At 36.1% G+C, this 27,754-nt stretch overlaps 1 protein-coding gene across 2 annotated transcripts in view; it reads right to left on the minus strand.

Annotated features, from left to right (window-relative positions):
- LOC120077886 overlaps window positions 1–13,109 on the minus strand; it is a 47,906-nt gene extending 34,797 nt beyond the window's left edge. The window contains exons 1-4 of one of the 2 annotated variants that reach the window (XM_039031984.1): window positions 12,652–13,109; window positions 10,671–10,899; window positions 7,364–7,511; window positions 5,980–6,075 (exon numbers count right to left, since the gene is read on the minus strand). In XM_039031984.1, coding sequence (XP_038887912.1) covers window positions 5,980–6,075; window positions 7,364–7,511; window positions 10,671–10,899; window positions 12,652–12,838 — 660 coding nt within the window. In that variant the 5' untranslated portion in view covers window positions 12,839–13,109. The remainder of the gene's footprint in view (window positions 1–5,979; window positions 6,076–7,363; window positions 7,512–10,670; window positions 10,900–12,651) is intronic. The other variant, XM_039031983.1, reaches the window with a different exon arrangement.
- Between the last annotated feature and the right edge of the window lie 14,645 nt (window positions 13,110–27,754).

Genomic DNA, 27,754 nt, shown 5'->3' on the forward strand with positions numbered 1-27,754 from the left:
ACCAATACATAAAGTTCTTGTTCATAGGTGGACCACTGTCTAGCCTCACTTAACTTTTCACTAAAAAAATCTAAAGGATGGGATTCTTGTGAGAGGACAGCCCCTATGCCAATAGAACTTGCATCTACAACTACTTCAAATACTTTACTAAAATCTGGGAGAGTTAAAACCGGTGGGTTAGCTAATTTGTCTTTTAAAGCATTAAAACTATCCTAGTCTCTTCAAACCATGCAAATTTACCTTTCTTTAGGCAACGAGTTAAAAGGGGCAGCTATGGAGCTAAAATTCTTAATAAATTTGCGTTAAAATGATGCTAAACCAAGAAAAGATTGCACCTCTTTGACCAATGTAGTTATTGGCCATTCTTTGATGGCTGCAATTTTTTTAGGATACGCTTGGACATCTTCTTGTCCAATAATGAAGCCAAGAAATTTGATGTTGCTGCATAAGAAGACACATTTCTTAGGATTGATGTATAGAGCATTAGATTCAAGGATAGAGAATACTTCCTGGAGGTGTGTAAGGTGGTCATTGACAGTCTTGTTGTAAATTAGGATGTCATCAAAGTAAATGACCACAAATTTGTTGATGCAAGGTAAAAAATATTTAGCTCATAAGTCTCATAAAAGTGTTAGGTGCATTTAACAGCTAAAAGGGCATTACAAGCCACTCAAATAGTCCTTAGTTAGTTTTGAATGCGGTTTTCCACTCATCCCCGGTCTAATTCTTATTTGGTGGTATCCACTATGTAGATCCACCTTGGAAAATACCTTTGCACCAGCTAATTGGTCAAGTAGGTCCAAAATTCTTGGGATTGGAAATCTATAGTTGATTGTTATCTTATTGACCGTACGACTATCTATGCATAAACGTCAACTACCATCTTTTTTGGGAGCTAAAAGAGTTGGGACAGCACAAGGGCTGAGGCTAGGTTGAATATGTTTCTTATGTAAAAGATCTTGGATAATGGCTTGGAGGGCTTGATACTCACTAGGGCTCATTCGATAGTGGGGCAAGTTGGGTAAAAAAGATCCTGGGATGAAATCTATGTTATGTTGAATGTCCCAGAGTGGAGGTAGGCCACTTGGGACCTTAGTAATGGAGGGAAACTTGTCTAAAAGGTTCTGCATTTTGCTATCCATAGGGGTTGGTAATAAGGCCTTGGGTTTGGCATGGACAAATAAAGCTAGTTTGAATGTGTTTGCATTTGCCCAAGCCTGTTTATAAGGCATGATAGAAAATAAGTTTGCCTTGTGCTTCTCCTTGATGGTATGTTTGCTCATAGGAGTTTTCAAATCAAAAGGTACAAGGACCACCTTTTTACCCATCCATTCAAACTCATATGTGTTGGCATTACCATTATGTTTGGTATGATTATCGTATTGCCAAGGTCTTCCAAGTAGAATGTGACAAGCGTCCATGTCTAGGACATCGCATATGATTTGATCTTTGTAATGTGTTCCAATTGACAATGGAACCATACAAAGTTCATTAACAATAACCTCTCCCCCCTTTTTAATCCATCCTACCTTATAGGGGCTTGGATGGGGATCAACTTTTAGCTTAAGGTGGTGTACAAGTTTTTTAGACACCATATTTTCCAAGCTACCACTATCAATGATAACGTTGCATACCTTCCTGTTGATGATACAACGGGTTCTAAATAACACGTGCCTTTGAGGATTTGTTTCGGTTACCAGAGTCAAGGGGACCTTTTGGATTACACAAGAAAGAATGTCTCCCTCATCCGATTGGGCCACATTGATATCTTCCTCAGAGTAGTCCTCATCTTCTTCATCCTCATGTTCTTCTTGAATTGTGAGGTTCTTTCTTTGGGGACAATCGTTAGAAAGGTATCCCGTTTGACCACACCTAAAGCATTTGCCAAGATTAGGTCTATTATTATTTCTAGAAGAAAAAGTAGGACTTCCCTTAGATTCAACTTCTTTCCCCTTGTTTTTGGTAGGTAGTTCACTGGACTGCCCTTTTGAAGTTTCTGTCATTATATGTGGGTATTTCGATCTTCATTTTAAAGTCATTTCCAATTTGGTTGTCCATGCCAATCTTGATAATAATCTTGATTTCCATACCCCTGTGCTTGTGCAAAAGGAATTTGTTGTTGAAAAAGTGGGTTATTCCCATGAGGTGGATACATCATTCTTGCTCGGTAATGTGGTTGGGGACTAGCCGAGTCTTCATCTTCTAATGAATCAGAATCCAGCCCCAACAAATTTGGTGGCACGGGTCTAGAAGGCAGGCAAACCGACAGATGTTGATGATTATGACAGGATTTGGCAGCCGCACTCCTCTAACTTCAAATCTTTGATGTATTCTTGCTGGTTCTTGAATTCTTGGAGTCTGGTGCTTCTTGATGAGTTCTTGGTTGATTTCAACCATTCTTCCCTTCGTCCAAAGTCAGTTTTTCAATTGCTTGTTGCAAACCCACCATAGAACTTTGCATAGCACTCATATGATCCATAATGCCGTTGACGGTAGTTTAGATTGCCTAATCTTCGGAGTGGAAAAAGATGCCTCCGCATCACTAGAAGAGAGGGGGAGAAGAGTGGGGAGTTTACCGAGCCCTTTACTCGTCATGAGGTCCCTTCACGAGGTCGCTCTGATACCAAATGGTGAAGACTAAAGAGTCTTGGAAAAATCTTGGAAGAATCTTGGAGCTGAAGTTTTTATTCATTGATTAAAATGAGTGATAAGTTCCCTTAAATAGGCCCAAAGGGAAAGGACTTGTACACACCTAATTAGCTAACTAACCTAACCTCCTTTAAATAGACCCAAAGGAGAAGGGTTTTGTCACACCTATTCTAAAATTAAAACTGAATTTAAAAAGAGAATACAATCTGTCATTTTACAAAAAATATCCAAAATACCCTTTTACAAGAAATGTCCAAAATACCCTTAATATCCTTACATCAATGTGTGTGAATAGAGGAGCTTATTAGTCCTCTATTCTTTATTGTAATTTTACTACTCTTAGTTTAGGGCTTCCATATATGCTTATATATATTGAACTCTAATATATAAAATGAGTGTTAAATTCTGTCTTCTTTTGGTCTTACATTATCATGGTATCAGACCTAAGTTTAGGGTTTTAAGATTTTTCTTTTGGAGGTTAAGGTTTGAAGTTTGGGTCACTAAGTTAGACTGGTTGTTTGTCAACACTACCCACATCAAGAGAACGTTGCCATCAAGAGATATATTGTTGTTGTCATTTGTCAGAAACTTCTACATGTGAGCCTGTTAGGAACCCTCCTAACAAGAACAGTACTCAAGAATATAGAGTAAACTCAAGGGCAATTCAATCATAGAAATATATGAAAATGTATTAAAATATGCTATAAACTCACAAACAAAATAACAAGATAAACCCTAGCCTTTCGAGAGGGCTAGTCTCTCCAAAATTTCCGAAAGAAATTCCCACCAAATTCTTCACACCCCCTACCACTCCCACTCCTATTTATAACAATATTCACTAACTAACTTCCTATCTAATTACTCTTATACCCCTTACTAAGACCAATACTAATATTCTCTTAATAGTCCTACTATTTCTATACTAGGAGTCTTACAATACTCCACCCTTCGAAGACACCTGTGTTTCCAAAACATAATCACAAAATTGGGCAATTTTTTTTTTTATAACAAAACATAACCCCAGTAGTTTGCTCTTCAATCTTGGAAAAGGAATTCTTCTCTTCAGCTTTGGAAAGCTATTGAATCCAATCAGTTCCCTTAACTTCAGCCCATAGCCCAGAATCAACGTTCTTTAGCCCATAGAGCAGCCCAAGAAGAGAAGCTCCCTTCTTCCTCAACTTTTGACATGTGTTAGAGCCCCACATTTGGAAGAAAATTGTTCCACTCCAGCAGCATAAAAAATCTGCCCTAAATTACTTCTAGAGCAAAGCAAGACTTGGGCTTCTTTACCAAATCCCAGCCCATAAACCCAACCAAATTTAATGAGCCACTTCTTTTTTTTTTCCCTCCTAGCCCCACCACCTGCCACATCACATCGGTACGGAATAATTTTCCCAAGTATTCACACATTTTGCACCCATTTCCAGCCTTCTTCTCCATCATTCTCCAGCCACTTTCTTCTACACGGACTCTACAGCTTCCCTAAGATTGCTTCTCCAGCCACCAACGCTCAGCACCGTTCGCTACTTCCAACGCCTCTGACCACCGTGCCTCCAATCTCATCGTCCTCCTGTCATCTCCTCTCAACGTGACCAACAACGTTTTTTCGTCATCTTCTTTGTCTCCAACTGCAACACGCCTCCCTCTACCGTTTCAAGAAACATCGTTTCCATCATCGCTAACCCTTGTATTCTCCTCTGATTTTCACGTCCGTAAGTCTCCGTCCGCACCTCTAGTTGTCCGTCACCGTCGAACAACATCCTCACCTCTTCTTCCAAATAATCTCCTCTGTTACGATTCTTCTTCTTCGTCCACTATTGTGCGTCCTTCTCCGCCATTATCAGTAACTCGATTATCGCTTCTTCAATAGTTTGATGGAGTTTATCCGCTTCTTCAATAGTCCTTCGCCATCCAACTTGCCTTTCTGTAAGATTTCCTCTCCTTTTCCATTTTCGCCCGACCCCTCCTCTGAAATTTCCACGTTGGCCATTGATTTTAGGGTTCAATTTTAGTCCCATAACCCTAGAATTACGATTCCATTCCTCTATCAGCCAAAAGGTTGACACGTAGATTATACTAGGGTTAGAATTTTCATTTCCCTCCTATTTTTTCCACTACCACTGCCAATTTCGTTCACTTTCCCTCGTAATATAACCATGGGCCTCCAAAGACTCGCCTAGCCCATACATACAAAGTAAGCCCATAACCTTCGGCTTGACACTCCCTTTCCATTTAAGCGTTTCTCCTGTAAGATTTTGACACATCAGTGGTCCCCGTCTTTCACACGATCGCTCCCTTTCCTCCTTCTCCATCTTCGTCACGACTTCTTCCGCCATGAACAATCCGATTACCCTCATTGCCAGCCACCTTCCCCTTCGTCGTTGGATCTAGCTATTGTCTTCTTTGTTTTTGGATCCACCATCGTCTTGGCTACCTATCGGCCTTCGAATCCGCCCACGTTGTCTTCTTCCGATCTTTGTACGTAGCTCTGCCTCTCTTTGTGGTTTCTTCCTCAAAGAGAAAGTAATCAAGAATATAGAGTAAACTCAAGGGCAATTCAATCATAGAAATATATGAAAATGTATTAAAATATGCTATAAACTCACAAACAAAATAACAAGATAAACCCTAGCCTTTCGAGAGGGCTAGTCTCTCCAAAATTTCCCAAAGGAAATTCCCATCAAATTCTTCACACCCCCTACCACTCCCACTCCTATTTATAACAATACTCACTAACTAACTTCCTATCTAATTACTCTTATACCCCTTACCAATACCAATACTAATATTCTCCTAATAGTCCTACTATTTCTATACTAGGAGTCTCAGCCACACAAGCAATTGAAGAATTCTGTCTTTGTCACCATGTGTTGGGGTGCTAGAACAGCACTCGCCACTCCAGTCACTTGGGATCCTCTCAAGTTTTGATTTGCAGCCTGCCTGTGTGTTTAGATCTAAAAGAACACTCAGTTGTGAGGATATTTGAACAAGTAGTTTCTTGTTGTTTCAGTTTCAGTTCTATTTTTTGTGGTTCAGTTTTTTCTTCAGATTTGGCAATTTAGCTCTATTTTTGTTCCTCCCATTAGCGTGGTTTATCAGTTTTTGCTAGTTTTGACCTATTTGTGTGGTTACCTTGCTCAAATATTAATTAATTTTAGGCTTAGCCTAAAATTGTTAACCTCATGTAAATCACTCATATTCCCAAAGCCTAGCCTATATATAAAGCATGAGATCCTTTTTTGATAACATTGATAAAGTATTCCTTGTTTTGATTATCTCACAACAAGCAAATTCATAAGATGGCATAAAACTTAATATTGAATTAACAACCTGAAAAGAAATTTCCTCTGAAATATTGGTATGCTTGTGATATGGATTTTCCCAAGCAAGCATTGTTATGAATATCAATCTCTGAAATGAGGGTTCCTGCAGAAATAAATAGAATTTATTCATTAAGAAAAAAGAAGGGGGGGAACCATTTTCTTGCTGGTCATCAACAAATACTAATTTAAAAATATCAAAAGAGTTGTTCCTTTTTTCTTTTTTTGGTGCCTTTGGTCTAGTTCCTTGGCAACATCATTCATTGGGAGGTTGTAACCCTATTAGAGCAGAAAGTTCAGCAGTTTTTTTTTTCTTTTTTTCTTTTTATTTTAAACTACGTCAATTGGTATGGGTTCATGATCTTATAGCATGTTGTTGGGTTGTTTGTATACACTATTTCAAAAAGATTAATATGTGACTGATCATTAAAATATGAAAGTTTCTTTTTAAGGAATTAAAACTTTCCATTTATGCGAAGAAAAGTTACAAAATGTGAGAGTTTGAGCAAAAAGGAATGGGTTAAAAAAAATTATTCCGCTAGATGATATAATATTAAATTTATCTTCACCCATCAACTTAAGTTTTTGGGTCAATCGGTGATTTAATATGGTATCAAAGCAAGTGGTTTAGGAGGTCTTATGTTCAAACCTCTGCAATGTTTATTTTCTCCCCAATTAATATTGATTTCCACATTTTGGATATTCTACATATTTCAAGCCCACAAGTGAGGGGAGTATTAGATGATATAATATAAAATTTGTCTTCACCCATCAGCTTAAGTTTTTTAGTTGATCGGTGATTTAACATATTCTAACAAAAGTAAAGGTCAAGAAAAGGAGAAATTGCAAAAGTATTTTAAAATACCACATCAAGAAGCCATTGAATGTTTGATTAAGAAACTCTTACGTCCCAAAAAAAACCTTTTGAATTCACAAATCTAAAGAGTTCTTTCAGTCCAGATCCCAAATTAGAGCTGAGTATACTATTCCAAAAGATTCTTGCTTTCATTTTTGGTCCACATCCTTCCAGAAGATGAGAAAGGTTGTTCTTCATACTGTGATTTTTTGTTTTAACAAGAAATGAAACTTTCCATTGATGAAATGAAATGAAAAGATACTAATGCCCAAAAATTTTGCAAACTCCAGGAGAGAGCGAAGAGAAAAAGAAAAAAATATACAATGGAAGAATAAAATCCAAAACCATATGAGACATAAAACTTGAAAACAATATCCAGCAAGGAGATCAGAAAGAGCACACCAAAAAGAGACCATAAAAACCCAAGAGCAAACAAATTCTAGTTGCATAGCTCCTAAAATTTTCTGTTATAGGAATAGGAAAAAACAAAAAAAAAAAAAAAAAAAAAAAAAAAAAAAAAAAAGCAAGAAGCACTTACACTGAGTGAAGGATGAATATTTGAGCTGTCCCTTGACAAGAATCTAAAACAGCAATACTCTACCAAACTGCGAGCATCATTGTAAACAGATTCATGCACAAGAGCTTTAAATATCCTCTGCATTTTCTGCCCAGTCAAGCCATTCATCCTGCATGTCATTACATTTATGAGTCAAATAAATTATCTATATAATTCTTCACAAATACATGAACGGAATACCTAGACAAGACAGGAAACAAAAAATAAACAAATCAGAAACATGAAATCAAACTTTCAAGGCTACTAAGAACCACTCAAATTTCACTTTTTCTTATTGCTAAGTAGAAAAATAGACAAGTTAAAATGGGAAAGAATGAACTGATCTTCTTTCCTTTAAAGTGAAGATATGAGTGAGTGGTGATGCAACTAACATATAAGAAAACAATCTTCAAAACTAGCTAACGATGTATGGTAATGCAACCTAACAGAGAAGAAAATAATCTTCAAGAATATTTCACAAGAGTCTTTGTTATTATTCAGAAAGTCATACACATACAGATTAAATCTTGCTAAAGGATGCTCGCCCAATAACTAAATCATCTAACTAATTAACAAGCCAGCAACTAAAACCAACAAACTCAAATCAACATTACAAGATTATGCCATATAGATTCCCTCCCTCTTAAAAATAATAAATCAGCATTGAGTTTGAAAAATAACAAAGCTGAAAATTCCATATATGAAATCATTTTTTCTATGATTCGAGAATACTTTAACCAAAAATGTTGTCTTCAACTCATCAAATCATCAACACAATGACCTATATAACTTCATTCCTATGAATGGTTGTAAGAAAACCATTGTTTTAGCCATTACTGTTTTGGTTGCTTTGTTTTATATTTTGTTTCATTGTATGTTGAGGCATTCGTCTCTTTTCATTATTTCAATGTCCTTTTAAAGGAGGAAAAAAAAACTAGTAATGTAATCTACAACCTCCTTTTGACATTGTTACCGCAATTGATCCACCTCATCAAAATACTCAAGGGACCCAATTCAATAGATTGACCTCACTTGTAATGGAGCTAGCACCCAGGAAAGCCCAAAGCCTTGGACACAGCATATAGAAGAAAAAGATTAATTAATTCTCCAGAACTTTGGAAAAAAGAAAGGTTGGGCCTATTGAGAAGATATTTACTCAAATGGCCACAGAAAAGGCTAGCCTGGAAAACACCTACTTCTAGTTTTTTAATGGTTGTGGATTATGTTTTGGAGGATCACTAAAACCAATAGCTGCATCCTGTGCTCTAAAGAAAACCAAAAATTAACTCATTTCCTTAGATTTCTTTTTTTTTTTTTTTTTAAAGAAAAGGAAACAGCTTTCTATTGATGAAATGAAAATGAAAAGAAGCTATTGCTCAAAAGACAATGACACAAAATAAAACAATAATAATACAAACTTAACAAAACATAAGCTATTCAGAAAAAATAAATGCATTCCAATTTAAACATAAGTTTTGAACAGAAAAGCCTGCAAATAACTTAGACATTGAACACCATGATGTAGCTTTAGTCGGAGCTAATTCAAAACACTTGAACCACGAAGAAGAATTGTCTTGAAAGAGCCGTTGGTTATGTTCAAACTAAATTTCAGCAAGAATAGCTTTCACCGTATTTACCCATAAAGATGAGAATTGGGCTTCAAAGGAAGGCCAACCAAAATATTAGCTTTAAAGCAGCCAACATTAGACTCCATATTCATGTTTCTTTCTTCTTCCTCAAACGAATATCATCACTGAATAAATAAAAGGAGCTAAACAACTCCCAAACACTAACAGGTGTATTACAATAAAGCTTTCCAATTGGAAATCAAATAAGAAAGCCTATAGTCATTAAAAAGGTATTTACATTTACACAAACACAAACCATGAAACAAAATCAATAAAACTATCAAAACTTCAGTAAATGTTTCTGAAAATTCTCCCATTCCAACCTCCATCTCGAAGGAAATCAAGAATCTCACAGGGACTCTCTATTGAAGGGTGCCACTTCGATAGCAACTCATGCCACTTTAGTTGGAAGAGAGTCACTCTCCCTAGAGGCCAAAGGGGCCTTGGCTTAGGTAGAATTGGAAAAGAAAATAGAGCTCTTCTCTGAAAATGGCTATAGGTTTTTTTGATGACCCAGATGACTTATGTAACCAATTGATTAGTAGCAAATGTAAATATATGGAAGATAAGTATAGTTCCCGATATGTAACCTGATTCTTATTTGTTTATTCTAGGGTTTCAAATTCAGTTCCCACATTTCCTGATCATCTTTTTTATTTGGCAATATGTGGATTATTTGCTATTTGATCATTGGTTGAAGATTTTTATTATGGAAAGTCCCCGTTTCAGCATTCTTTCATTGGAGTAGAGGAGATCTCGATTTTTCATTGTTGTTAGGCTGCTTTTTCTTCATCCCCTCAGCATTTTGGCAATCCAGCTGTTCTTTCAATGTTTTTTTGTGGTTCTTGTTTTTAGCTCAATTTCTGTCCAGAGTTTGGTTCAGCTCAATTGTTTGTTGGCCTCTTCTTGGTGTGCTCTTTCTAATCTCCTTGTTGGATATTCTTTCAAGTTCTATGCCTCATTTGGTTTTGATTTTGTACTTCCATTGTAATTTTTTTTTCCCTTTGTCCAGTTTGTATCTTTTAAGCATTAGTCTCTTTTCATTTTATCAATAAAAACTTTTGTTTCTGGTTCAAAATAATTAGTCATGTGTGCAGAAGAAAATGTGTGAATGAACAACTGGACCTTCTATTTGCAGTCTTAAGAACTTAAAAGAAAACTTAGTTACCTGGCTTTCTCCGGGTTTCTAGTACAAGAGATTTTAGACATAAGTTTTTGCTTTGGTCTGGTAGAAAATACTTGGATCTGTATATCTACTTCTTTCCATCAATAAAACTGGATGATTCAGCAATTTTAAGTGAAACTGTTTCCCCAAAACAAGGTTTTCATCCTCAAACGAATATGCATGGAACAGAAATGATTTATGTACAAAGTCTTCACACATTACTAGCCTCGTGTACACATTGTTGAATAATAATTCCCAGAGAAATTTCATCCTTTCCCTCCTATTACAATGTTCACAATGACAATTATATGTTTTGATTGTTCGTAAGATCTCAAATTTTTCCCCTTAATCTCTCGGGCAAACCTGCTAGACAATTATACAGTGTAATGTAAAGATGTTCTCCAGTAGGAGGGAACATTAAATGGAAAATAAGTCAATAAGGTATAATATTGTCAATATCTTTAGAACAAATGACCAAATTTTGTAATAATCTGACCTGCTAAATTGCTCAATGGATACAACAGCAGTAGAAGAGAGAAGGCCATTTGGTGTCCTGATATTAACAGTATATTCCGCCATAACTGTATCCTCTATTTCGGTGGTACCATGGGCTCCTGCAGGAATATGATCTTTGTTCTTACTGGTTTTTCCCCGGGAAGATGTGACTTCATTTAAGAAGTTCTGCGTCTTCAGCAGCCATTTGTTTAGGTTTTGTTGCACTGCATCTGTCAGGATATGAGAATACAGCACAGACAGGACAGGGGTTAGGAGGGAGGAGGGGGAAAAAAGCAATACTAAGACAAAAGGCAGTAACAACTAAGCATTGACCTTAATATAACGTTGTGGCACAACCAGAAGGTTTTATGAATCGGTAGTTGTCAAATGATGTTTGTAAACTACACAAGACTTGGATTGAAACAAGCCCCGATGGCTTGGTCTGACAAGTTTAGACAAGTGATACTGCAATGGGGTTTTAAAAATCATTGAAATGATAATTCTCTATTTTTTCTTGTTATGACATCAACTAAGATCTTTATTCTAAGCTAGGTTGATGACATCTTAGTGATAGACTGACGGGAAATGACAATGTTATCATCAACTATTTGTTGAAGAACTTAACAAAAATTTTGCTTTGAAGGAAATCTATCCTACTTCCTTGGTATTTCAGTTCCCTGTGACAACAATGGAATCCATCCCAACCAGACCAAGTATGCACTGAATCTTGTCAAAAGACTGGGCCTATCTCACATTAGCCATGCGCCACCCTGTAGTCAATAAAAAATACTTAACAGCCAATTAGGGAAAAGCAGTGACAAATCCCACATAGAATCAAGGAGCCATTGGAACTCCTCAATACCTTACACACATCAAACTTGAAAATTCGTTTATCATCACCAAATTAAGCCAATTTCTTCATAATTGAACATCCCTCCATTGGAAAGCCGTCAATAACATTAAAGGTACTCTGTTACATGGCTTACGAATTCCCAAGTCTAATGACTTCGCCATTTTTGCCTACTTAGACGTACATTGGTTGTGCTCACCTGATGATCTAAAATCTCTACATGCAAATTTAGTATTCTTTAGGTATTCTTTAATTGCTTCGTCATCCAGAAGCAACATGTTGCTTTTAGGCCCAACACTGAATGAGTATTGTTCTTTGGCCCACAAAGCTACTGAGATCAGCTGGTTTCAGTCCCTCAACAAAATTTAGTTGCTCAAGCTTACATACACCAATTATCGGGTGTGACAACATCAATGCATTCCCTCACTGCAACCCAATTTATCATACCCGGTTAAACATGTGGAACTTGACATACACTTCATTCACGATGAAGTCCTTGACAAATCCTTGGAAGTGCAGCATGTTCCCAACACTGATAACTTCCTAATGGACTAACTGAAGCCTTATCAGAGACCAAGTTCGTGGAGCAGTGCCACAAAGTCGACGTCATTCTTCACCATTTGGTTTGAGGAGGAATGTTAACACGGTGGTCTACAACAGTATCACATTGGTTATATTTATTGAACGCTATCATTTTAATTAATTATGTTAGTGTTGTCCATGGAACACAAGGATGACGCCCTAATAATTTTCTCCTTCTAGATCAAAAAATCTCCTCCCCATAATATCCAAGGTGTGTCACTGATAAATAATACACCCACCATAACAATGAAGAACGCCAAGTGTTTCCATGTCTATTGACTATTAGCATCCAATCTAAAATGTTCTTGTACTCAATCTCAATGCATGAATGTTTTATTCTAGCTCTATAAATGAAATTATAATGAAACAATCTTGTGTTCAAACACAGCAAGGAGTAATTAGCGTCTGCAGAAACTACAATTTCTTTCGCTATGGAGCTACAGAAGTAGTTAATCAAACAGTTATACCAGGAAAATACAGAAAAAGAGAGAAACAAAGTAAATTGAAATCCATAACTGTAAATCCTTATAAAGAATGTTTACAAACTCACTCGCATCAATGTCATTGAGAGGCCATTTATCTCCCATAGACAGACCCACAAGCTTAAACCGATATTTGGGCTCCGGAACATTTCTAGTGAAACACCCAAACTTGCGTTTATCACCATGGTGAGAAATTGAAGGGTCCAATCCTGCGGTAGATGGTTTTAAGTACGTGGAAGGGAGTTTACAGAGCATTTCTGTTTCAATTCAAAGACTCTTCGAATTGGGAATCCATTTTATAGGCGATGGTGAAGTAGAAGAAGAAATTTAACCCCCATTTGAGGATTGTATTGGATGAATTTTAAGGAAAAATGACGTACAGTGACTTGGAACTTGAAGTTATCAGCCGGAGATTTTTTGCTTTGAAAAGAGAGAGAAGAACCTCTAACCCGAAATAGCAAAAACCGGTCGGCCTTACAGATGGCGTTATAGAAGAGCTGCCGTTTGGTTTTACTAGTAACGGATTCGATTTCGAATACTTTCATTTTGTAGTTCTGGATTTGGATTCGACAAAAGACGTATGCAACTCGAATTTCCTTGGAAAATTGACAAAAATTGGACAAATTTAACAGTGTCAAGAGATTTTTGGATGGTTTTCAAAATAGAGAGTTTTGGGACAAATGGGCATATGAAATGTCTACTATGTCCTAAGTGCAAAAATAATTTTTTTATTCTCTATATTAACACACATTTTGTGGGAAAGTTTCGCAAAATGACTCAAAAAAAAACAAAACTTTTCTACTGACTTTTTTCTAAAAACTTGTTTGTTATTGACCTTTTTCCCATGTGAAATATCAGTTTTGCTCTCAATTTTAAATGGTCTTCTCAACAGAAATTTCCTTCTTTACCGATTGGTTCCTTCAACGATTGATGGCATAGATATTCAATGCAACACCTATATTCCACCATAACATTTATTCTCAACCAACTTTCTATCACCAGCATTCAATATTATTGATACCAAGCATGGAAAAAGTAATGGAAGGTCACTCTCAATTATTCACTTTCAGTCGAACACCCCAACTTCTTCTTCCATTGTTCTCTCAATTTTAGGCCAACATTCTCACAGTCAGTTGCTTTCAACTTCGTTCAGTTCATTTTGTCTTGAGTATAGAGCAAGAATTCTCCGAAGAAGATTATTCGTCAAAACCAGAAACGAAGAGAATGTAAGTGCTAACGAAATCCTTTTCTTCCAAGCATTTATTGCCTGTGTTATTCAAGATCACTTGCATAATGTTCGGAGATTGCCTACCATAATATCACAAATCACCCACACTAATGTAAGAGATAGTTTAGTATGATATATACGATCGTTTATAATCATAATAAACAATCACTTAGATAATACTAAACAATTGCACGCTCTACTGTGGCCGATTAACGATACTAGTGTTGGCAATCGCTTATGAGAATGTTGGGCATATTGGGATTGGTGTCCTAATTCTCCTAGAGTCTCGTAGTTTGTAAACATTATACACATTGTTATTGATAAAATAAGAGTTATTTTATTTGCATTTACTCATATCCAATAAACAAAGATCCTTGGTTATTGTATGTAAACTTAAGCATGTATATGAGATATACAAGTGGATCATGCTTTAAGTAATAACCTAAAAGGTTTGTAGTATACGGATTAAAGGAAGGATATCTTATCTTGGTGACACTACAGATACGAGTCGCTTTGTAGAGGTTTACAAGTATTGTGAACTACTACAGATGATTTGATCCTGACCATTCATATGGAGACATGCGAGCAGGGGTGTCCTATAAAAAGAGTTTATATAAGACCGAACCACAAGATGATTAATCTCTTTATATAATGTCGTTGATACTTGAGACTTACATCTCACTTAAACGGCCATAGGTGACATGACCTTAATCCTTAGTATTTTGGGAACTCTTGCCTTTGAGGGTGGTCCTTTGATTAGTATGGGTGAAAGTGGCTAGATTGCCAACTCAACAAGCCTACCATTTTGGGAATTTGTCTGATTAGGGAGCTGGAAACTCAGTTACACAAGATGGAATTCACTCCCTTCCTCGAAGCAGGGGTAAGTAGATAGATTGCTCCCTTAAGGGCTGATTCCAGGTCTTGAACATAGTGGCCACATCCTCTCTTTGGAAGAGAGGACCAAGTCATAGTAGGACTATGACTTATTGTTCATTAGAGGAATCAGTGGTACGTAAGGAGTTGGATATAACTACTGGAGCAAAACAGTAAATTGATCTATGAAGGGTTATCACACTGTTGATTGGTTAATGTGGACACAAAAATATATATGTAGTGGGGAGAGTGCAGCTACCGGTCTTTAGTGGAGTGTCCAGCAGTTAACGGATGGTGGATCTTATGACTAAAAAGTTTAGTAAGTTATTCACGTACCGTTGGAGTTTCAAGCTACAGGTCCATAAGGTCCCCTTAGTAGCTCAATGGATTCAAGTTGAGAATCAGTTCTTGGGGTTAGTTTGAAGTGTTCAAATTAACAAGAGGAAATTCAATTATATATGATATAATTGGTGTGATGTATGACAAATGGAGAATTAATGTAAATATGATTTATATTAAGTACCATAAAATAGAAAAAGAACTATGGTTTGTATGTTTCATGAGATGAATTATTAAAACTATAGGTTAAAAATATAATATGGTAAGTTGGTTATCATATTTATTCATAATATATTAATTATTTGATAATTAAATATTTTTCTCTAATAACCGATTGAGTGGGAGGTTATTGGTGGTTTTATGGTAACCGTGAGATAAAAAGGAAAATTGTTTTCCTAAAATTAGAGGTTGCCTCATTCAGAAAGTAATTCATGGAGGTAAACGATCGTAGCATTGGTTGCTCGATCGCGTGGACGCTAGAGGTAAATGATCGCGTAGAGCATTTGATGCTTATCGTTTAATAAAAGGCACACGCACTAAACGATCGTGTAGTTAGCATGCTTCATCACATAGTCACTGACTACATGATCATCCAGTATGTGATACCTCGTGCTTTCTCAGTGATCATTTAGACGATTGTGCTTCATCGCATCGTTGTCGTTTAGTCGATTGCTTAAGGCTTGCGTTGCAAAATGTGTGTTGCACAATCACGTGCCTTCATGCTTCATTACATAGTCAAGGTACACGATTGTTGCTAAACGATCGTTTAACCTCAGGAAATGTTCGTAAACGATTGAGTAAAGCATTTACTCTCTCGTGTAGGCGATCACAAGGATTTGGTACACGATCAAGGAGACATGTTTCTTCGCCCAGATGGTTCAAGACCCGATTCATCTGTTTGAACTGGATACTTATTGTTATTTGTAATAGTTAGCTTAGTTTTTTAGGATTTGAGGCTAATTATCCTAGTTCATCAAATTTTATTTAATATACATGAGGTGTATGTTGGTTTATATGCCATAGTGTATGACTTATAGATTTAAAACCCACCTTAGATTATACAATTATTCATGCATCATATATTATAAGTGTTATAATATAGTTAAATGCATGATGAAATTACAAGAGAGCATGCACATACATCATGAAATATAAGAGTTATATTTATGCATGCAGTAAGCATATTCATGCATCATCTTTAATTATAAGAGTTATAGTTTAAGGGTATATGGAAACATGTGTGCTTGGTTCATTGCTTGGTTGTATAAGTGTTATATAAAAGTAGCAATGAATGAACAATGCATGGAGCATGACAGTTAGGCTTGTTTACAAGCATTTATGAATGTCTTGTATGTGTTTGTTTCGCATTGTGGGTGGTTTTGGTTGTTTCTGTTATAAGCGTTATAATGGAAATTAAAACTAAAATCAATAAGAAAGAGTTGCATGCGGACTTAGGCAAACTCATATTTTAAAAGGGTTTTATTGGATTGAGATAGACTTAAGTTCAAGGTTCTAATACGATTAAATACCTAAGTTTAATCTTTTAAATCGATTTAGCAGGATTAAGTTGATTGGCATAAGAGATTAAAATTGTATTAAATATATCTATAAGGGACCTTTTGTCTAAGGTGGGTTCTATCTAAGATGGGGTATTTAAGCTGACGAAAATGGAACACCCCTACCTGGGAACCTACCTGAAAAGGTGAATTAGATAGATTTTTTGCATGCATGCGACAGTTGATCAAAGACTTCGTTAAAGAGTTTAATGGATGATGATCAAAACTTGTTCAACTTTCCAAGGTAAGAGTTACTCTTGGTCAAACCTAAAAAGTCACTTAGTTAAAATCCTTAGTCGTGTTTTTCTAAGTAAACTAAACCCTAGGTTATAAAATACTCAGTGGGAGGAAGAGATATATATGATATGTCGATGATTTCACTCACGTTTCTCTCTGAATGTTTACGCCGTGAGATTCATGCTTGGCCTCGTGGTGTCCTAGAAGCATCCCCCTTAGAATGGTGTTTGCATGAGTCAATATCAAGGTGGACGGAGAAAGTATTTATAGTAAGTAGGTGAAGGGTGTGTGTTAACACACCCTACAGTCTTCTTCATTGGTTCGCACCATGAAATCTTCTTGCACTCCCTCGTGGCACTTTGGGAGCATCCCCCTTCGGATGGGTTTTGTGCAATTGGTCAATATCAAGGTGAACTCCAGAAATGGATAGGGTCACTTTAGTTTTTGCCTCAATCAGATTTTTTCCCTTCGGATTGGCTGCTTGGGACGAAACTCTAGGGCCTAAAATGACGGGTCACACTTACGGGAAATTGTTAAGCAAGTTAATGATTTCTTGATCAAATCAATCATGGTTAGTCGTTATAGGAACAAGAGTTGTTCTGGTATTAATGGCTGGTTGAGAATGTCTCAATTCAGAGGAGGGATAAATTGACCACCCTTCGGCGACTTTTGTCCTAAACCTTTGAAGCGTCATTGCGAAACTAAATGTCACACAGGGTTCATTTTAGTTTTGCTAAACCGTATTGGATGTTGTTATGTTTTTCAACGAGTATTTGCTAAAATTTAATGTAGGTTAATGTGTTTCTTTTTCAGCAACATGAATGTTTTTCCGCTAAATGCCTCTAGTTTGACCGATTTCATGCAGTGGAAAGAGTCCATTAAAACATATTTCGTAGTAAACGACCTCGAGTTTGTCATGGTTGAGGAATGTCCTCAAGTCCCGACACTTTATGCACCGCGAAGTGTTCGTAATGCATATGAGGTGTGGATGAAGGCTAACTTGTTGGCCTGACTTCACATATTGGCTAGCATACCTGATGCTTTGGCCAAAAGGGTTGAGAACATGGTCATTGCACGTGAGATCATGGACTCGTTGTAAGGATTGTTTCAATGTCAGTTCTTACTTTTTTAGTACAAAGGGATGGATGACAAAGAAACCAGTAGTGTCAGTTCCCAAGATAACCTCTAGTTAGAGAAAGCAAGTGTTGCTGACTCTGATGAAGTTCATCGACAAGAAGTGTTCTCTTACACGAAACTTGGAGCTTATTTAGGTTCTGATACTGATCCCACTACTCTCCAGAAGAGGAAGAGTCTAAAGACAGTAAATGTGATTATTGGTCTTGGAGACGTGTTTGGTAGAGAATTTTGATCTGTTTGGATACTTGATTCAGGTGTTACCAACCATGTTAGTTCTTCCTACCAAGGATTTAGTTCTAGGAAAACATTGCCACGGGGAGAGTTGACTCTTCGAGTCGGTACTGGTGAGGTAGTTTCAGCTGTTGCTGTGGGTAGGCTGAAGTTATTTTTGGACAAGAAACATTATCTGTTATTGGATAATGTTTTTGTAGTTTTTCATATCAAGAGAAACTTAATCTCGGTTTCTTGTTTCATTGAACAAGGCTATGTCATCTCCTTTTCTGAAAGTAGAGTGTGTTATTTTCAAGAATGGTATGGAGATTGGTTTTAGTTCAATGGAAAATAACTTATATGTACTAAGGCAAGCCTTGTTTAATATTGAAATGTTCAGTACGATGACAACAGCTAAAAGACCAAAGGTTTCTCTTAAGGAAAACGCCCATCTTTGGCATCTATGGTTAGGTCACATCAACCTCAGTAGGATTGTGAGTTTGGTGAAATATGGACTTCTAAAGAGTTTAGAAGAAAATTCTTTGTCGGTGTGTGAATCATGCCTTGAAGGCAAGATGACCAAACGACCTTTTACTGGAAAAGGTTATAGAGCCAAGGAAGCCTTAGAGCTTGTACATTTGACCTCTTTGGTCCGATGAGTGTTAGAGCTCAAGGTGGGCATAAATATTTCATCTCTTTCATAGATGATTATTCAAGGTACGGGTATCTCTATCTAATGCAACGTAAGTCTGAAGCTTTTGACAAGTTCAAGGAGTATAAGGCTGAAGTTGAAAACTTGTTAGGTAAGAAGATAAAAACACTACGCCTTGATCGTGGTGGAGAGTATATGGACCTCGAATTCCATAACTATATGATAGAACATGGAATTACATCCCAACTCTTGGCCCCAGGTACACCTTAACAGAATGGTGTATCAGAAAGGAGAAACAGAACCTTGTTGGACATGGTTCGTTCTATGATGAGTTATGCTAATCTTCCAGACTCGTTTTGGGGATTTGTAATGGAGACTACATGCTACATTTTGAACAATGTTCCCTCGAAAAGTGTTTCTAAAACACCTTTTGAGCTATGGACAGGCCATAAAGGTAATTTACGCCACTTCAGGATTTAGGGATATCCAACCCACATGCTTGTGGCTAACCCAAAGAAGTTGGAACCGCGTTCAAAAGTTTGCCTCTTTGTAGGTTACCCCAAAGAAATGAGGGGTGGATACTTCTATGATTCAAGTGAAAACAAAGTGTTTGTTCAACAAATGCTATCTTCTTAGAAGAAGACCATATTAGGGATCATAAACCACGAAGTAAGCTTGTTTCAAGTGAGACTTCTAGTGAGACTACTGAGGGTTCAACAAGAGTTATTGAAGAGGCCGATAGATCAACAAGAGTTGTTGATGTCGGTACATCTAATCAACCATCTCAAGAGTTGAGATTGCCTCAACGTAGTGGGAGGATTATGAACCCACCAGATCGCTACATGGGTTTGACTAAAGCCCAGAACATCATTTCTGATGATGGGGTCGAGGATCCATTGTTTTATAAGTAAGTAATGGAAAATGTTAACAAAGATGAGTGGATTAAAGCCATGAACCAGGAAACGAAGTCTATGTACTTCAATAATGTCTGGGAACTTGTGGATCAGCCTAATGGGGTAAAACCTATATGGTGTAAGTAGATCTACAAGAGAAAATGAGGTGTAGATGGCAAGGTGCAAACCTTTAAGGCTAGATTCGTGGAAAAGAGTTATGCCCAGGTCGAGAGAGTGGACTATGAGGAAACTTTCTCACCTGTTGTCATGTTGAAGTCTATCAGGATACTTCTGTCCATAGCCATATTTTATGATTATGAGATATGCCAAATGGACATCAAGACTTCCTTTCTGAATGGTAATCTTGAGGAGACCATCTACATGACTCAACCAGAGGGATTCATAGTTCCAGATCAAGAGCAAAGAGTTTGAAAGCTTAATAGGTCCATTTATGGATTAAAATAAGCATCTAGATCGTGGAACATTAGATTTGACAGTGCGGTCAAATCGTTTGGCTTTAATCATAATGTTGATGAGCTTTGTGTTTACAAGAAAATCATCAACAACTCAGTAGCTTTCCTGGTACTGTAAGTGGATGATATTCTACTCATTGGAAATAATGTAGGCTTTCTGACTAACATCAAAACATGGCTAGCTACCCAATTCCAAATGAAAGATTTGGGAGAGGTTCAGTATGTTCTAGGGATCCAGATCATTCAGGATCGTAAGAACAAGAGGTTAGCCTTATCTCAGGCACCGTACATTGATCAAATATTGATCAGGTACAGGATGCAGAATTCCAAGAGGGGTTTATTACCCTTTAGGCATGGAATTGTTTTGTCTAAGAATCAATATCCTAAGACACCTCAAGAGGTTAAGAAGATGAAATGGATTCCCTATGCTTTAGCTGTTGAAAGCTTAATGTATGCAATGTTATGTACCAGACCTAACATTCGCTATGCAGTAGGGATTGTCAGTCATTATCAGTCCAATCCAGGATTAGATCACTGAACGGTAGTCAAAACGATCCTCAAGTATCTTCGGAGAACGAGGTACTACGTGCTTGTGTATGGAAATAAGGATTTGATCCTTACAGGATACATAGACTCTGATTTACAGACTGATCGAGATTCTCGAAAATCGACATTAGGATCAGTGTTCACTCTAAATGGAGGGGTTGTAGTTTGGCCAAGCATTAAGCAAGGATGTATCGCGGACTCCACTATGGAAGCCAAATACGTAGCCGCTTGTGAAGCAACTAAGGAGGCTGTTTGGCTAAAGAAATTCCTAACATATTTGTAAGTTGTTCCAAATATATATTTGTCGATCACTCTCTATTGTGATAACAGTGGGGCTGTGGTAAATTCAAAGGAACCTCAGAGTCATCATAAAAGCAAGCATATAGAATGGAAATATCATTTGATCAGGGAGATTGTGCATCGTGGTGATGTGATAGTCACGAAGATCGTGTCGGAGCACAATGATACTGATCCGTTTACAAAGGCTCTCACGGCTAAAGTGTTTGAGGGTCATCTGGAGAGTCTAGGTCTACGGGACATGTGACATCTTGCCTAGGGCAAGTAGGAGATGATACTGGAGTATAGAGTATGCCCTAGTTTATTGTATATTGTACTTGTTTTTTCATGTATTGTATATTAGTCTCCTGGGAAATTAGGACGAGTGGGAGATATAAACACTTTCACTTGATAACTTTTTCCGTGAGTTACTTTTCGAATGAGGCAACCTCTAGTTTTAAGAAAACAATTTTCTTTTTTATCTCATAGTTACCATAAAACCACCAATAACCTCCCACTCAATCGGTTATTAGAGAAAAAGATTTAATTATCAAATAATTAATATATTATAAATAAATATGATAACCAACTTACCATATTATATTTATAACCTATAGTTTTAATATTTCATCTCATGAAACATATACACCATAGTTCTTTTTCTATTTTATGGTACTTAATGTAAATCATATTTACAGTAATCCTCCACATGATGTATCTCATACATCACACCAATTATATCATATATAATTGAATTTCCTATTATTAATTTAAACACTTCAAACTAACCCTAAGAACTGATTCTCAATCTGAATCCATTGAGCTACCAAGGGGACCTTAGGGACCTGTAGCTTAAAGCTCCAACAGTACGTGAGTAACTGACTAAACTCTTTAATCACGGGATCCACCATCCATTAACTGTCGAGCACTTCACTAAAGACCGACAGCTGCACTCTTCTCACTATAGATATATTTTTGTGTCCATCGGATATAACCAATCAACAGTACGTGGATGATGGATACTTGGGAGGGTTGGTTGATCTTCATTCACGTACGTGAATCCCATAGTGGAAGCATTTAATCGCCTTTTCCCTTAATTCTTGTTACAAAATAAATATAGAACATAGAAGAAAAACTAAACAAGCTTTTTACAAGAATGAAGGGAAGAAGAATAATACCTTTGAAGAATCTCTTCAACATCTCTTCTCTCAATCTTGGAAAAAATACAACACGATAAAAAAACAGTGTGAAACAACCACCTGTCTTCCTCTACTATTCTTTTTGGACAAGGATGATGGTGGGATCCCTTTTAGAAATCAAGGGAAGGGAAGTGAGTTTTTGGCAGAGAACTCTTCTCTGTAGTATATGAGAACAAGGGAGTGAGAGAGATAAGCCAGTAGGAAAATTTTCTGCAGAGACAAAACCGATATTTTCAATCTATCTTGCAAAATGTAGACTCTGCATATTTAATACGTGTAGGGAGTTGTAACTCCCCTCACCCCATTACTCCATTCCCCAGGGAAGTTAATTAATTGATATTAATTAAACCCATTTAATTAAAATGAATTAATTATTAATAATTTAAATAAATTAAATTAAATTAAATTAAACCCATTTTAATTAATCTAATTAAATACCATCTATTTAAATTAATGTACATATAGTCTAATGTACATAATCTCTCTCAACCTATAGTCTTAATATGAATCTCAATTCAGATTAATTTTAAACTATAGCTAAATATAAATCTAATTCATATTAAATTAATATTTGAATCTTATTCAAATATTATCATTCTCATATTATGTAATTTAATTTGAATCTTTCAACATTAACTATATATTATAGTGTATTAATATATATTATATTAATTGTATCATATACAATTTAATTCCCTTAAAATAATTTGAACTTTTCACATTTCTTCCACTTTAAAATCCTTGTTGAATCCATTTATGAGCTAGAAGAGGGACCTATGGGCCTATAGTTATAAGCTTCAATGATACATGATTAATTAATTGACCAACACTTGGTCTTCTTCTTCCTCGAAGTAATGTGCATCTCCATGCTTTGAAGCTTCATCACGAGCGACTCAAACTGATTTAAACACTTTGAATTATAGACTCGATAGTAAGTTAATATGCTAAAAACACAGGGCCCTTACAATTAACTTTGAAAATGTAAAAGAAATTAATAACCAGAGGCAACCATCCCAGAAACGCCATTAATCCACATACACAAACACATTTAATGCTTAAACATAATGTAGACATGCTTAATACCCACTAAGAATGTAAATGCAATTCTATACAACAATGGATTTGGAATATCAGAACCTAGCTCTGATACCAATTAAAGGAACTTTTATCAAAGAGAACCCATGAGCGGAAGCAAGATCTTTCCAAACCTATTGTGACATAATTAAATGCATTCACAAACATACAAACTAGTTATGCATTTTCTAACAAATTACAACATGCTTTAGTAATCAAAACTAAAAGGAACGAGAGACATACCTTTGAAGAACGTTTCTTCTAAAGATCTTTTGCTCTCGTGAAGAACTGGAACAACAATCTCTCGTTGTCACTTAGATCACGAACAATCTTCTCCACGAACAAGCAACCTCTTAGCCACCACCACTCGACAACCTTGGTATTCTCAGAGTGAGAATCCAGGAGGTGTGGGCTCTGTTGGATTTGGTAGAGGGATGGAGGAAACAACGATCAAACTATACGATCAAGCAAATGGGAGAATGAACTATCTATCGTATAGACTTTGATGTGTGATTGTTTAGTAAATCTCACTAAGTACATGATCGTTTAGAAAAAACACACTTGATTGTTTATACGATGGTTTAGTGAATCTCACTTGGCACGCAATCGCTTAATAAATCATGTTGGATTGTCTACACGATCGTTTAGTAAAAAGCTCTTTACATGATCGTTTAAGCTCTCGCTTAGAAGGCTATCGTGTAGTCTCTAGTCAGCTAAATGATTAGTAAAAGCTCTTAAAGAAGTCATTTCTTTCAAAATGAAAACATTTTTCATTTTATCCTTCAGTTATTAAAACTTAACATAACCTCCCACTTTCACGCACGGTTAAAGGAGAAACCACCCACAATTATCATATAATTGTTTTAACTAAAATAAATATAATAACTAACTTATCATATTATATTTATAACTTATAGTTTTAATATCACATCATATGATCATTTAAACCGTAGTTCCTTTCTTCTTTATTCAATATAAATCATATTTATATCAAAATCCTTCATTTAATATATCTTATATATCATATCAACTATATCACATATAAATGAACCTGTTTAATTACATCATATATAATTAAACTCCCTCTTGTTAATTTAAACACTTCAAACTTGTTGGGAATGTCCTAGAACTCACAGTTCGTAAATTTTGTTAAACATTCTATTTATCAATAAAATATTATTATTGAGTATCTTATTCAATAAAGTTGTTGATTTTGCATTCTATTATGAAAATCCAATAAATATATCCATGGCTATAGTATGAATATTTTAATTTTATATGGTGGCATAAACAGGATCAAGTTAATAGTATATAACCTAAATGGTCTATAAGTATATGGATGAAATTGGGTATCTCATCCTGGTAACACTATTGGATGCAACCTATTTGGTATATTGATACAAATGATGTGATCCATAAATCATTTATGTTGAGACATGTGAGTGGGGGCATCATATGCAATGAGTCTACATAAGACTGGACCTCGAAGTAGTCACTTTTCTTTATAACGACTGTTTACTGTTAAAACTGACTATTTCAAACTAAAAGGACCTAGGATAACACGATCTTAATCCTGAGCTAACTATGAACTCCTATTTATTTTGGGATTATCCTTTGATCTACATAGGTGAGGGTAGTCTAACAGCAATGCTCAATAAGCCTTCCATTTTGCGGATAAGACCGGGTAAATAGCTGGGGACATAGCTATGCAAGATGGAATTTACTCATACCCGACTTAGGGTTAGCAGATAGGTTGTTCTCTTAAGCACTAATGCATAGTCTTAAACAACGGGGCCCCACCCTCTCTTGGTAGAGAGGGATATGGTTTATAAATGGTTTATAAATCAGTTGTTCAATAGAAGGTCAGTGGGAGCTTAAGGTGCAAGATGTATTTTCAGAGGTAAAATTGTAATTTTGACCCAGCTATAAATACGAACAACCTGTGAAGGATCGTCTTAGTGATTATGATAAAAATGGACAGAAATATATCTAGAGTGAGGAGAATGCAACTATCGAGCTATAGTGGTATGTCTTGATGATTAACGAATAGTAATTAATTTGGATTAAAAAGTTTAACCAATTAATTACAAATCGTTGGAGCTCATGATCTGTAGGTCCATTAGGTCCCTCTACTAACTCATAAATTGGAATAACAAATTTAGTATTAATTGGATGAATTTTAGAATTAGGGTTATGAATTTGAAATGTTCATATTCAATTTTAGGGTTTTCAATTGATTGTATTTGATACAATTAAAACCGTTTAATTTAGTTGATATTAAACGAAATTGGAGAATCAATTAATATTTAAATATGAAATTGAATCATATTGATGAAATTGATATTTTATTAATTTAATATTGAGTTATTAAATTAATTAAAAGTTTTAATTATAAAATTGAAAATTGAATTTAGTCTTAGTAAATAATTAATTTTCAATTAATTATATAAAACTAATTAAATAAAATTGTTTTATTTAATTTTAATTTTTAGTTTTAAAAATCAATTTTTAGGGTTAGTGGATTTTTCCAATTTTTGAAAAAATCCACTAACCATTTGGGTGGTTTGTCACCCAATTCCACCTCCAAGCTCCAAGGAGCTGCCCTCCATGCAAATCACTTTCCCTGCATGAAAACATGTTATATAATGAGTCTACATGCATGGATTTGAGGTAGATTTGCTGGAAATATTGACTGAAGTGCAGGAATTCTAAAAACCCTCACAAACCACCAAAATTCCTCTCCAATTCAGCTAGATTTGAGTGTTTCCACCACATATCCCTTCTTGAGCTTTGTAGAGAAGATCTTGGTGGTGGTCTTGTTGAAGTTTCAAGCTCAATTTCAGAGTATCTTAACTGAATTCGTAGTATTAGTCTTCAAAGGTAATGTTATCTTCAAACCCTCATTGAATGTCACTTGAGTAGCATGTTTAAAACTCAAATTAAGTGTAGTTAGATTGCTTATTGATTATGATTTGTTTCACTACATGTTAGATTACTCCTTTAAAACTAACCCAAAAATTGTTTCTCAATTTGAATCCATTGAGCTACTAAGGGGACCTTATGGATCTGTAGCTTGAAACTCCAACGGTATGTGAATAGCTGACTAAACTCTTTAATCACGAGATCCACCATCTGTTAACTGTCGGACACTTCACTAAAGAACGACAGCTGCACTCTTCTCACTATAGATATATTTTTGTGTCCATCAGATATAACCAATCAACAGTACGATAACCCTTCACGGATACTCGTAAGTACAGCTGGGCCAATTTATCGTTTTTCCCATGTAGTTACATTTAACTTCTTAAGTACCATTGATCCCTGTAATGAACAATAAATCATAGTCCAACTAAGATTAAACCCCTTTCGGGCCAGGAGAAAGTGTGTGGCGCCACATCGTTCAAGCCCCAGAATCAGCCCTTACGGGAGCAATCTATCTACTTACCCCTGCTTAGAGAAATGAGTGAATTCCATCTTGTGTAGCTGAGTTCCCAGCTCCCCAATCAGATGAATCCCCAAAGTGGTAGGTTTGAGTCGTCAATCTGGCCACTTGCACCCATGCAAATCAAAGGACTACCCTCATAGGCAGGAGTTCCCAACTCACTCAGGATTAAGGTCATGTTACCTATGGTCATCCTAGTGAAATGAAAGTCTCTGTCATGAACGACGTTATATAACAAGACTAAACACTTTGTGGTCCGGTCTTATACAAACTCCTTTGTATAGGACACCCCCGCTCGCATATCTCCACATGAATTATCAGGATCAGACCATCTATAGCACTTTACAACACTTGTAACATCTACAAAGCGGGTCGTATCCGTAGTGTCACTAGGATAAGGTTTTCGTCCTTTATCCATATACTACAGACCATTTAGGTTATCACTTAAGACATGATCCACTTGTATGTCTCCACATACATGCTTAAGTTACAACGACAACCAAGGATCTTAGTTTATTAGTTTATGGTAAATGCAAATAAAATATCTCATATTTCATAGACAACAGTGAAGAAAATATCTCATATTATTACATCACAATCGTTTGTTCATACAGGTGTTTACAAACCACAGGACCCTACAAGATTTAAGACATCAACCCCAACATAAGTATCACTGATCCTCTAATAAACAATTCCGTTTATGGTCCAAGCATAAAAAAAAGTTCCTCTTGAGCTAGTGAGAGGGTGATATCTCATTGTTTAAGTTTCAGAGTCAACACTTAAGAAGACAATCTGTTTACCTTCAATAAAGTCGGAAAGGAGTAAATTCCATCTTGTGAAGCTATGTTCCCAACTCCTCACTCGATATCTTCTCCAAAATGGTAGGCATGTTGAGTCGGCAGCTAAGGCCACTCTCACTCATACAAATCAAATAACGACGCTCATGAGAAGGAGTTCATAACTTACTCAGGATTGAGATTGAGTTACATGGTTATCGTTTGAAATATAAATCTATGTATAGGATATTTCATGTATA

This window comes from Benincasa hispida, chromosome 5 (assembly GCF_009727055.1).
Source record: "Benincasa hispida cultivar B227 chromosome 5, ASM972705v1, whole genome shotgun sequence".
In the NCBI taxonomy this organism is placed as follows: domain Eukaryota; kingdom Viridiplantae; phylum Streptophyta; class Magnoliopsida; order Cucurbitales; family Cucurbitaceae; genus Benincasa; species Benincasa hispida.